The sequence below is a fragment of the Lampris incognitus genome, chromosome 4 (genome assembly GCF_029633865.1).
Source record: "Lampris incognitus isolate fLamInc1 chromosome 4, fLamInc1.hap2, whole genome shotgun sequence".
Lineage (NCBI taxonomy): Eukaryota > Metazoa > Chordata > Actinopteri > Lampriformes > Lampridae > Lampris > Lampris incognitus.
Genome location: NC_079214.1, coordinates 23,570,973 through 23,584,388, shown reverse-complemented (window position 1 = coordinate 23,584,388; position 13,416 = coordinate 23,570,973). Strand labels below are relative to the sequence as shown.

Below are 13,416 nucleotides of genomic sequence, written 5' to 3'. Positions count from 1 at the left end.
TGATCAAGTATAAAATCTTAATGTCTATTATTTCCGCTATTGTTTTAATTATCTGGGAATTGCAAAGTTTATCTGCAAACATACTGATTTTTTTTTCAAAAGTAAAAAGTTTTTAGATATGAGTCTTTTGTAATTTGGCACGATAAAAAGTTGTCATGGTATATTCCTATATAAGTTGTCATGATTCGTGCCCTCAAGTGAACTTTTTTCCATTAGCAGTGTTTTCTGCTTCGAAGGTCTTCTCATTAGAGGATGCAATTACCCTTGTGGAAATGTGCCTCACACTGTGGATAATCTGTTCTCTACATTTCCCTTGTGAGCAGGTAACATATGCCTGTTTCTGTTTCAACTCAGCATCTGTGGAACCTGATGACAAAAAAAATGATGAAGAAAAGCTAAATTAAATTCTTAAATAAAAGCAAAGACTGAAGATATGATATGACTGGTCTTACTCTATAGAGGGATTTTAACTAATCTGACTATAGTTGCATTTTATATCAGTTCATCACTGCACTTACATAAACAAAATTTTCTGCACCTAATTTATGATGCATTTTCTGAATTTACTTGGATAATTTCAGAGTATGAAAAGTGAACTCCAACCACCGACCCTGACAATTAATACTTTATTCTGACAAGCACACAGTTGGTCAACTGCAAAGAAGACTTTGATAGCAGCACAATTATCTTGAATAGTAGAGATGAGAGCTTAAATTCCTCGACATCAAAATTAAAGGCAAAACAGAAGAAGACACTTTATTTGTTGTTGTACATACATACAACTAAATTTGTTCTTCGCATTTAACCCATCCTATTGTATAGGAGCAGTGGGAAGCTGCAGCACCCGTGGACCAACTCCAGTTCTTCTTTCCATGCCTTGCTCAGGGGCACAGAGAGGAGTATTATTAACCCTAACATGCATGTCTTTTGGATAGTGGGAGGAAACCGGAGCACCCGGAGGAAACCCACGCAGACATGGGGAGAACATGCAGACTCCACATAGAAAGGACCTGGGATGGCCTGGGGTTCGAACCCAGGACCTTCTTACTGTGAAGCAACAGTGCTAACCACTGGGCCACCATGATGTTGAGTTCAGAGTTCAGAATTCATGGCTTTGCCTGGATTAATAATGAGAAGCCCATCTTGCAAAATGTTTGTAACGCTATGTTGAGAAAATGACCCAAAGTTGCACTTCTGTGGGAGTAAAAAATGACTGCTCGGACAATATTACAGGTGACACTATGTTCATGTAATACCAGTTGCAGAGAGACCAGGATTGTATGGCAAAGTGCCTGGCTGCCTTACTTACCTGCCTGAACTTCAATTTTTCATCCATCCATTCATCCATTATCCAAACCGGTTTTCCTGCCCTCAGGGTCGCAGGGACCCTGAGGGCAGGAAAAGTGGTTTGAATAATGGGTCTATCCCAGCAGTCACTGGGCGGCAGGTGGGGTGATACCCTGGACAGGCTGCCAGGCCATCACAGAGCTCAATTTGTCATCCTTTCACTGAAATGACTATCACAAAAATAGGTTAGCATTACTACAAAAATTGAAAGTCAGAGGGGATTGGAATGCCTGGTTGGTAATTCCTCAATATTGACATTATATACTCAGTGTTAGAGTAAGGAAAATGTATGGTCAAGACTGTGAAACCATTTTATTTGATAAACCAATCCAACACTCCAACAAAAATGTAGACCTCCAATATATATATATATATATATATATATATATATATATACATATATACATACATATATACATACATATATACATATATACATATATACATATATACATACACTACCGTTCAAAAGTTTGGGATCACATTGAAATGTCCATATTTTTGAAGGAAAAGCACTGTACTGTTCAATGAAGATAACTTTAAACTAGTCTTAACTTTAAAGAAATACCCTCTATACATTGCTAATGTGGTAAATGACTATTCTAGCTGCAAATGTCTTGTTTTTGGTGCAATATCTACATAGGTGTATAGAGGCCCATTTCAAGCAACTATCACTCCAGTGTTCTAATGGTACAATGTGTTTGCTCATTGGCTCAGAAGGCTAATTGATGATTAGAAAACCCTTGTGCAATCATGTTCACACATCTGAAAACAGTTTAGCTCGTTACAGAAGCTACAAAACTGACCTTCCTTTGAGCAGATTGAGTTTCTGGAGCATCACATTTGTGGGGTCAATTAAACGCTCAAAATGGCCAGAAAAAGAGAACTTTCATCTGAAACTCGACAGTCTATTCTTGTTCTTAGAAATGAAGGCTATTCCATGCGAGAAATTGCTAAGAAATTGAAGATTTCCTACACCGGTGTGTACTACTCCCTTCAGAGGACAGCACAAACAGGCTCTAACCAGAGTAGAAAAAGAAGTGGGAGGCCGCGTTGCACAACTGAGCAAGAAGATAAGTACATTAGAGTCTCTAGTTTGAGAAACAGACGCCTCACAGGTCCCCAACTGGCATCTTCATTAAATAGTACCCGCAAAACACCAGTGTCAACATCTACAGTGAAGAGGCGGCTGCGGGATTCTGGGCTTCAGGGCAGAGTGGCAAAGAAAAAGCCATATCTGAGACTGACCAATAAAAGAAAAAGATTAAGATGGGCAAAAGAACACAGACATTGGACAGAGGAAGACTGGAAAAAAGTGTTGTGGACGGATGAATCCAAGTTTGAGGTGTTTGGATCACAAAGAAGAACGTTTGTGAGACGCAGAACAAATGAAAAGATGCTGGAAGAATGCCTGATGCCATCTGTTAAGCATGGTGGAGGTAATGTGGTGGTCTGGGGTTGCTTTGGTGCTGGTAAGGTGGGAGATTTGTACAGGGTAAAAGGGATTCTGAATAAGGAAGGCTATCACTCCATTTTGCAACGCCATGCCATACCCAGTGGACAGCGCTTGATTGGAGCCAATTTCATCCTACAACAGGACAATGACCCTAAACACACCTCCAAATTGTGCAATAACTATTTAGAGCAGAAGCAGGCAGCTGGTATTCTATCGGTAATGGAGTGGCCAGCGCAGTCACCAGATCTGAACCCCATTGAGCTGTTGTGGGAGCAGCTTGACCGTATGGTACGCAAGAAGTGCCCATCCAACCAATCCAACTTGTGGGAGCTGCTTCTGGAAGCGTGGGGTGCAATTTCTCCAGATTACCTCAACAAATTAACAGCTAGAATGCCAAAGGTCTGCAATGCTGTAATTGCTGCAAATGGAGGATTCTTTGACGAAAGCAAAGTTTGATGTAAAAAAAATCTTATTTCAAATACAAATCATTATTTCTAACCTTGTCAATGTCTTGACTCTATTTTCTATTCATTTCACAACATATGGTGGTGAATAAGTGTGACTTTTCATGGAAAACACAAAATTGTTTGGGTGATCCCAAACTTTTGAACGGTAGTGTATATATATATTTAACAGCTGATGAGTGCGCAACACACAAAACAGACTGGTACTGATAAAACTTTTTTCCTGTATCTGTATTGATATATATATATATATATATATATATATATATATATATATATATATATATATATATATATATATATAGCTATATACTGTGTCTCGGGCAAAGGGAGAAATCAACAGACATGAACACAAAAGCTGCTAAAATCCTACCTAGTGGTATTTAAGTCCTTGTCAGTAGTCTTTGTGTAGAGGGCTAAATCCCAGTCCAGTCTCAAAGGGCTTTAAGACTCACACAGTGAGAAACAGATAGATACTGTAGACGACAGGGGATGACACCATTAATCCTTAGATCCTTGATTTGAATGAGGAAAACCTTTGCAGAAAAACCCTTTCAAGGGACCTATAGATGGGTAATAAGTGCCAGGTGGGCAATGCGGTGACAGATTTAGAACAAAACGCTTAAGAAAAACCCCTAAGTAACTAGACTTGGGGGACAACACAACAAGGTAAGAACACAAAAGTTGAACTGCAAACAAATACATGTCAAGCATCCTCTGCAAACATGGCCACACTGCCCCATCTACGGTTGTAGGGACCAGGTAATATAGGTGGTGGCCTGGTATTTTTTTTGTCATGTTCACATTGTTCTGTATTATGTTCAGTCCATTCAGAAGTGATGTGTTCTGTTTACCACAAGCTTCCTTGTAATACTTCAGGAGGGAAAATTAAAAGTGATAAATATTTTTGTCCAAAGTCCAACAACATTTTGACCGGTATTTACATTTGATTAAATGTTCTGGGTTCTGTATTCTTTGTGTGTGCTGCCTAGTTGATCATGTTTACAGCATGATGACATATGACAGCCAGTGTAAAAACCTAGGGACTGGGCGATGAGGTTTAAATATATCATTTTACTTGCCAAACACCCAAAAGCGCTTCAGCATACCCTTTCTAATCTTGTTTGCATACAGAGCAGAATACATAGTGAGGTCTGTGCTAAAAGTGCTTGTTGTATTCATTCCTATTCTGCACCCTTAAAGAGCAAACACAGTAGAAATCTGATACGGGTCATGTTATTATGTGTACTGTCCGTCATGGCGTCACACAGCAAGAGGATATGGGTTTGATTCTGAGGCTTTTCTGAGACGTTAATGTGTTTCCCTAATATTTGTAATGGCTTTTCAGTGGCTATGGCAGTTTCCTTCCCTCATCTAAAGACATGCATATCAGGTAAATGGAAATTGGAGATTTTAGATTATCTATATGTGTGAATGTGCATAGACATGTGTGTGAGTACATGTATTTGTATCTTCTGTCCAAATCCTATAGCGTGCATTTGAACACTTAACACGAGCCCTGTGTATCATCCATCTATCTATCTATCTATCTATCTATCTATCTATCTATCTATCTATCTATCTATCTATCTATCTATCTATCTATCTATCTATCTATCTATCTATCTATCTATCTATCTATCTATCTATCTATCTATCTATCTATCCATCTGTCTTTAAAAATAACTACAAAGTTAAAAAGGACCAACATGTAGGACATGTATAGGGCAAATCTTCACTCCCTTCTCTCATTCAGTAACATTGTGATTCTTAAAAAAGTGACTCATTCACTCACCAACTCACTCTCAGTATTCAGTACATTATTAAGTAACAAACTCACTCGCTCAGTTACACAGGCCACTTACACTACCAAAATACACTACACCACAGATCACTCATTCATTCTAAAATCACTAAATCACTCAGTGAAATTTTATACATTCACAGCTATACGGGCCTATGGCAAAACGGTACACCTGTAACAACATATGCCTGTCACATGTGCAGATGTATTGGTTGGCTGGATGACTGCCCAGCCTACTCCAGTTTTTGCAAATGTTTGCACCCTTGTTTTTTGTTTTTGTTTTACTTGTTTGCATAACACTTTGTTCCCTCTCTCATATGAATCTCGTGCAATTACTTTTCTTAGTGTGCAAATAAGTTAAATAGATGATACAAAGGCCCCATCAATGTATCATCCACAAAACATTTGAGCAGATTACATTTTTAATGTAAAAACATTTGGACAGGATATTCGATTACAGATATTTGTCCTGCATATTTTGTTTTGTTCAGTGTGGAGGTTTTCAGCCCGTTTGCCCTTGAGCAAGAGCAAATAATAAACGTGTCTCCGTGAATTTGAGCTGAACATTAGTCAAAGTGCAATTGGACCAGTTGCAGTTGTAATTCTGCTGGAGGCTCGCTAGGTGTCGCCTTACTGCGTAAAGCAAACGGGACCTTTGAACTTCTCACTGAATCCCATCGCGGTGGGTGTGTAAAAAGATGACCGATACTATTTTAAAGCCTAACTGAGCAGTTTTGTAACATTCGGTGGTTTCAGGTTCATCACACCACATCACATAAGCTCCTTCGGTGTTAAAGACGAACATGGATCAAGACTGTAACGGAACAATCAACAAGACCATCACCAAGACCATCACCAAGACCAACTAGACGGAGCGTTCGGGCTGTAATTTTAAATTTGAATCCCCCAAAGAATGTGTAGGCTATGTATACGCGCATGTGTTCAATTAAAGCGAACCATGATCAGGCTTTATTTCCAGTTCCGTGTAAGGACATGAAACATTTAAGAAAGTTTTTTTCATTTTTTTTCATTTTTCATTTACAAACAAAAAGTAGTTTACTGAAAGCACACGTGTTTTTTCCATCATCAATTCGTCTGCTTTCGGTAAACCTTTTTTATCTTTGTAAAACCGTGTTAATATTCTAATAGTAGTAAAACACAAAATCTAAAAAGAGATTAAAAAGACTGTTTCACATCTCTTCGTAAGAAAACAAAACTGGGCAAGACATTCTACGCGCTGTTAAGAGCACGACGACGCCCGTAGACTATATAGGAAATGTATTTTTTTAGGGGATACAAACTTTGGCACTACTTCGCTCTACCCGCTCCTGTGGTGAGCGTGAAACCCGCGGCAGCGCATCACTCCGGGTGAAACCGCACGCTGATTTATTCACAACCCGGTTAGTAGGAGGAGCAACCGGGCACTTTTGCCAAACGCAGCCCTGAAAACTCAGCTGGTCTCATCTGATTGGGAAGAGCAGGCGGCGGATGACAGTCTTGGGAGCCCAGCATTGTAATGAACTGAGGGACACCCAGACTTCTATCACGAGCGGTTCTTGCTGAAATCAGAGATGTGGAATTTTCTGCTCTACGTTGCGGTCACCGCGTGCACGTTAAACGGTATGTTCGTGCGTTAATTGATCATAAGCAATTAATGCCGAGAAAATGCTTTTATTTTTTTTAGGCCACGATCACTGAAAATGTTCATTGTTGTTTTCTTGTACTGTTTCAAGCGTGTGCTCTTGCTTCATTTTGCTTGCATGTGCGATGAACTGACAACAAAACAACAGACCCCCCCCCCCCGTCCAACCCTCCTGAATGACCGCACTGAAGAGAAAAGCCGGGCGAGCACCTGTCATGTTACTACAGCGGCACGTTTATCCATAGGGACCTACCTCCCTATGTGGTGTGGGAATAATAGGTCAGATTTAGGTGGGGCAAACTCCTTCCTTATCAGTGCTATTTACCCCCAAAAAGTTTTACATGAAAAAGTTATAGTTTATGGGGTTGCTCAGAGGCATTCTGCTTCATGGTGGGAACAAGCATAACATTGATGTTGTGCATCTTAATAATGGAACATTGTAGTACCTTGGTAAATGTGTCAGTTTTAGATGCCAGAATCACAATGCTTGGTACTGTAGCGAATTCGGGGGACAACGCAATCAATAACTGCCGCGGCCCGGGACGCGAACCCGTATCGTCCGCACCGCAAGAGGCATCGCTAACCGCTAGACTAAAGGCTCAGATCCGCTCGCCAGCGGCCAGCGTGTCTTATTCATGCACATTACATTACCCCCCTCCTTCGGGAAGCGCGTCCCCGCGCTTAAGCATATCAGCTCCTTCACACTTCAGGGCGCCTACGCTTCCGATGGCCTTACGGTCGCTGCATCCCACTTCTGACACCAATGCGACGTGGTTAAATAACAGACTTCTTGGACACCCTTTCAAAGTTAATAAGTAAGCTTTTAATGACCGCAAGTCAGAACAGACAATAGCTTGTATGGGTTTTCGCTCGTCTCTTTTTTCGGCCACCGCAGCGACCTCATCAACCTGCCTACTCTTTACCCTCATGGTGGGAAGCAGCATGTTACCTAATCTAGCTTCTCTCATAACGTCCCCATTACCTTCTACCACATCACCGCTATCTGTAACAGATATGTCCGTTTTTAACATGTTCCATGTCCCACAACATAACCAAAACGTCGACCGCTCAGTTGCATTGTGGGTAATATGTGAATGAACCTCGGGGCAGAAATACTAGTAGAATTCGCCACAGTACTTTTGAATTACACATTGCACGATATTGTGTTATATTGTGATGCTTATACACAGACATCTGTGCATGTGAGCAAGAAAGAGAAAGACGGATAAAAAGCGGGGGGTTGACGCCTCTCAAGTGATTGAATGGCAGCTTCGAGCCAGGGACAACACCAGGGTCCTGTTAAGATTTGCCTCTCCAGCGGTCCTCTGTTGCAGCGGCTGACTGAACTTTTGTGGATTGTGATGCAAGATGTGTAAAGGAGAATTGGCGTGAAGCATTAGGAGTTATCATTTATTCATTATGTATTTGTTTCTCCATGCCATGTTGGTGAAATTTGCTTTGAAGAAAGGTCTTGTGAATTCCTCAGAGAGGACTGAGGAACGTTTGTAAATAGGGGGTTGCAATGGCGTAAAACCAGGGGTCAGCAACCTATGGCACGCAAGGCCATTAACACGGGCACGCAGGGCAGATCAATAAAGATATGTTTATATGATTTTTTATGAAAAAAAAGATTAATATTGTGGCGAGCGAGCATGGAAGAATGGATGACAGATACGACCTTCCTTTTTAATGCCAAACCTGCATCCCATAAACCGCACGACCAACAGGAGTGGCTTTTATTTTGACATAACTCTTAACATTTAATAGAATGACATCGCAGTGTTATAAACTATATTTAAAAAAAACTATTCAATTAAATGAATAATCTTTGGTACTTTTGTCACATACAGATATGCAATGATGATTGCTGGGTAATATGTGTGTTGTTGTCCAATGTCAAGTTTCTATTTGATCATGTGACGAGACGATACGATATAACAAATTTAGGTGCAAGATCTGAACATCAGCACTGACAAGCTGACTCGAAACACTGTACAAATGATTGACACCACGACACGTGTGCACTAGAGGATGTTGAATTTTTCCCGATATTTCAATCTCAGAGATCAGCTGATGAGCACATCTCTGTTCAGCAACAAGCAACTGGATAAACTGACTGCAGAAACAGTTTATCAGTGTCAGAAATAAACTTAACCTCACCTCCGGTCAGCTGTACATATTTACAGTAGCTTACAGGCAAGTTACCTATAAATCTTCTGGATCGCCACCTTGCCGTGGTGGAGAAGCTTGCGTGTACCAATGATCCCAAAAGCTATGCCGTTCAGAGCTTGACTCCTGGTAGGGTCACCCAAGGCGGACAGGTCAAGGAGGAGGTTCCAGATGAAGCGTGACCCAACAAAGACCTCAACGGTGGAACTGGTGGAAGATGTCTCCAGATCACAATGGCAGTGAAGGCGGATGAAGGCTGCAACAGAGGGTAGTCTCCAATAGTCTTGGTTCTCCTTACCATTGGACTCTGGCCACCCCCTGCCAAGGACCGTGTGGTGGCTGCAGGCCCATCAGCCACTCTACGTAAAAAGCTGTCACACGCAGGCATCCTCCCATTATGTGGCTCCAGGATCAGCCTCTACACCCACCTGAGGAACCAGAAGGACCCAGAAGGGGTGTACGTTCATGCTTGACCCCGAGTGACCGCCGATGATGATGATCCAGCACCTCGCCTGCTGAAGTGGCTTTTCTTTAAGCTACATACCTTCCCAATAATAACAACTACAGTTATGTAAATATTCCAGCTGTGTAGTTGGTTGATTAGTTGACTTGTTGATTTGACTGACCGTCTGTTTACATTACCGTGTGTCAGAGCGCTACCCATGGAGCTGAAAGCTTTGTCTTTGACCTCTCTACTTGCCCAATACAATAGCCTAATTCATTTGACTGTAAAATCCAACACGTTGTTGGTAAAGTATATATACGCCTAATAGTGTGTGTGTGTGTGTGCGCGCGCGCGCGTGTGCTAGCATATACTGGGGCCCGTCGTAACTACCTTACGCCACTGGGGGATGGGTGTTGTTTTCGCTCCCATACTCCCTGCTTAACTCATAGTGCCTTGGAATTGTTTTTGGCCGCCCTAGCGTTTGAGGTATAGGAAAATGTATGGCTTGAAGTTGACCAATGGATAAGTCTTTCTTTGTCTTGGAAGGGTATACTATATAGGGGACAACTCCTTTGTTCAGTGAGAATGCAGGGAGGTGTTCTCCATATAAGTACAATGCTATATGTCTTGTCTGTGTATTGTACAAAACTAAGTGTATTTTATAATCAACCATCATTGCTTTGTATAGTTATTTCTGAGTCCAGAGTGTTTAGAGGTAAATTTCCACAACAGGTGACATGGCTGTTTTCTGCTCTTGACATTCCATCACAACAATTAGATCAATTTGCATAAGATGACTGCTGGGATAGGCCCCAGCATCCTGCCACCCTAATTAGGATAAGCGGCTTGGATAGTGGATGGATGGATGGATGGATGGCACTGTCTGCATTAAGTCTGTCAGGGTGGCGGAGCAGACATTTCCAAAAGCAGTGAGAAAACCGGTATCAATCCCCCCCCCCCCAGCACCCTTGTTGAAAAAAAAGCCAGAAGGTTGTTATCTTTGAGAAATCTTACATCTCTCTGTCATTACAGAGGTCTTTTCTTGGTATCCAGTATTCTGTTAGATGAACTTGACTTAATGTTCATGATTAACCTAAACCGTTCAGTCCGGGGTCTGCTGGTGAGATAGCTAATTGGACTTTATCTGAGAGGGAGCCTGGGCCAAACAGAGACAGTGATGCGTAGTCAGCGTGTGTGTGTGTGTGTGTGTGTGTGTGTGTGTGTGTGTGTGTGTGTGTGTGTGTGTGTGTGTGTGCGTGCGTGCGTGCGTGTGAGTGTGTGTGTTAAATCTTTGCATGTGTCTGAGATTGTTTTCTGTGCATGTGTCTGAGATTGTTTAAGACCTTATCCATCTAACTGACATCATTAAGTCTAGTAAATCTAATTAAGAGTTAAAGGGGGCCCTACATCTCCCATCTGTGGCTCTCAGCCTGTTTTCAGGATCATGCTGGTGAGATATCAGGAATTTTGTTTGTGTGGTCTCATGTCCTGTAATGCATCTTGATATATTTCAGATAGGTCTTTGGACAATAACACCCTGATGTCATCTGTATGTTGGCAGGGGCGGTTTTTGAAGGGGATTAAACCAAGGACAAAGACCGGCTCTTGTCTCTCTGTTGTCAGGTTCCTTTTATGAAAGAACGCGAAATCGAAGAGTGCCTCAACTCTGTGTGTGTGTGTGGGGGGGGGGGTGCCCCTGAAGACAACTAGCCCTTCCAAGCTCCCTACCAAATCATTGGACTGGTGGGGGGTTTTTTCCCTCCAATATTTTAGAATAATTGGTGTGTGGTGTTTAGTGAAGTAAAAAGATGCTGCCAAGAGTGCCCCATAAATAAAGAACCGAGACAGGAATATGTTAAAATGATAATACAATGCATCTGCTCTCCCCATGGGGTTTTAAGGTTTATTGGTCTTTGGCCATTAGTAAAGTAAATAGAAGCTGCCAAAACGTCCTTATAATTCAAGGTTTGAGACAGGAGTGCATTAAAACAAGGAGAAGGTCTAATTTGAGATTATGCAGGGAAGTGTAGGTATAACTCTTGCACCACTGCCTTTACACTGTGTTTTTTTTTCCTACTACCATGATAAAGTACTCCATAGAGAAAAAAATATTTCACTTTTCTCTGTGATATTGCCCTCTCAAGACATCTGTAGGAAGCTTAAATCTATTTATGTTGTGTTGACTCCCGGAGCTTGGGGCTTTTACAAATACTTTTTGCAAACTGTCTCAACAAAAGGATGAGAGTGATTCCTATTCAGGGTGAAGTCAAGTTTAATCAAGGCACAGTCTTGAAGCGCTTTACATTCACCCATTGAGAAACAGGTACATACAGTAAACACAGTGCTTAATGTGTGCAGGATCCTGCCAGAACAGGATTTAGCGCTTCTCAGTTTTGCACTCCAGCACCTACTATTTGTGAGGATCTCACTTCACTTGTGGCATGCAGTCAATTTTTGTCACTTTTTGTTTTCATGTATGTTTAAATATAAATGAATTTGCTCGTAAATGGTTTGGTAGTTCACTCTGGTTAATGGATGATTGCTGTTACACTGTGATTTTCCCCCCTACAGTATGCCAAGCATCGGGGCATTTGTCTTGCAGGGATGTAATGACTTGATTGGGTTTGAAGGCGTACAATAAAAGTTCTAAAATTTCACTTGGCCTTCGATATAACAAATAGCAAATGGACTGCATTTTATAGATTGCTTTTCAGGCTAAAAAAGCTACTAAAAGTGCTTTACAATTAACAGGCACAACGGGGGGGGGGGGGGTGCAGAGGGTGCAATGCACACAGGCGCCACATCAGCGGGGGCGCCAACAGACCATACGCAAAAAGATATTATAATTAAAAAATATAACATGTAACGATATATTCTAATCCAAAATTCTCATCTAAGTAATAATATTTATAAATATTAAACTTTTGAAAAAACAAATAGGCCTCTAACCAGAAATTGTTTACTGTACACTGTACTTTGGCGCCCCCGCTGATGAGGCGCCTGTGTGCATTGCACCCTCTGCACCCCCCCCTCGTGTGCCCCTGACAATTAATGCCCCACATTCACACACACTCATACACTAATGGCAGTGTCAGCCATGCAAGGCAACAACCGGCTCATCGGGAGCAGATAAGGGTTAGGGGTCTTGGTCAGGGACATTTTTGCCAGGAGGAGCTGAGGATCGAACCACTAACCCTGCAGTTACCAGACAACCTGCTCTACCTCCCAAGCTACTGCCGCCTTAAACATAGTTGTTAAAACGGGTGTCGGGGTGGCATAGCGGTCTATTCCTTTGCCTACCCTGTGTTACCTCCGGCTTGGTCGGGCATCCCTTCAGACACAATTGGCCGTGTCTGCGGGTGAGAAGCCGGATGTGGGTATGTGTCCTGGTCACTGCAATAGCACCTCCTCTGGTCAGTCGGGGCACCTGTTCGGGGGGGGGGGGACTGGGTGTAATAACGTGATCCTCCCACGCGCTACGTCCCCCTGGTGAAACTCCTCACTGTCAGGTGAAAAGAAGCGGCTGGTGACTCCACATGTATCGGAGGAGGCATGCGGTAGTCTGCAGCCCTCCCCGGATCGGCAGAGGGGGTGGAGCAACGACCGGGATGGCTCAGAAGTGGTCCCAGCACAATTGGGGAGGAAAGAGGGGGTGGATATATAGTTGTTAGATAACATTAAAGCTGAATAATAAATCATTATTTTATTTCCTCTGGAGTCAAGTAACATGTTACCAACCAGCATCCTTCCCACGGTTGAAGACACGCTCCAGTTTCCACATAACGCAAATGAATGTTCTGACCGGGTCCCACCAACTGGTGCAGCGGCAAACACAAACATGCTGTAAACAACTGCAGCAAGAAAAACATTTGAAACCTGATGCCGAATGTGACGATGCTGCTGTTGGACAAACAAACAACTACTGCAGAACAGTGCTGCGATATAGTTTGATGAAGTCTGAAATACATCAGACTGCCTGCGATAGCTTTGGTCCGAAGAGACCAGTTTTACAAGGGTGGGAACTGTTTGCTGGTACGCCTTGTTTGTAGTCTGAGAACCTCCGTTGCCACACGTCTATTTCTCTCTGCC

General features: G+C 42.2%; 1 protein-coding gene across 1 annotated transcript in view; it reads left to right on the top strand.

The window, feature by feature from the left end:
- Positions 1 to 5,874: 5,874 nt before the first annotated feature.
- The window catches only part of chrna7a (cholinergic receptor, nicotinic, alpha 7a (neuronal)), a 33,559-nt gene continuing 26,017 nt past the window's right edge, over positions 5,875 to 13,416 (top strand). The window contains exons 1-2 of the mRNA XM_056279304.1: positions 5,875 to 5,887; positions 6,608 to 6,691. Of these exons, the coding sequence (XP_056135279.1) occupies positions 5,875 to 5,887; positions 6,608 to 6,691 (97 nt within the window). The remainder of the gene's footprint in view (positions 5,888 to 6,607; positions 6,692 to 13,416) is intronic.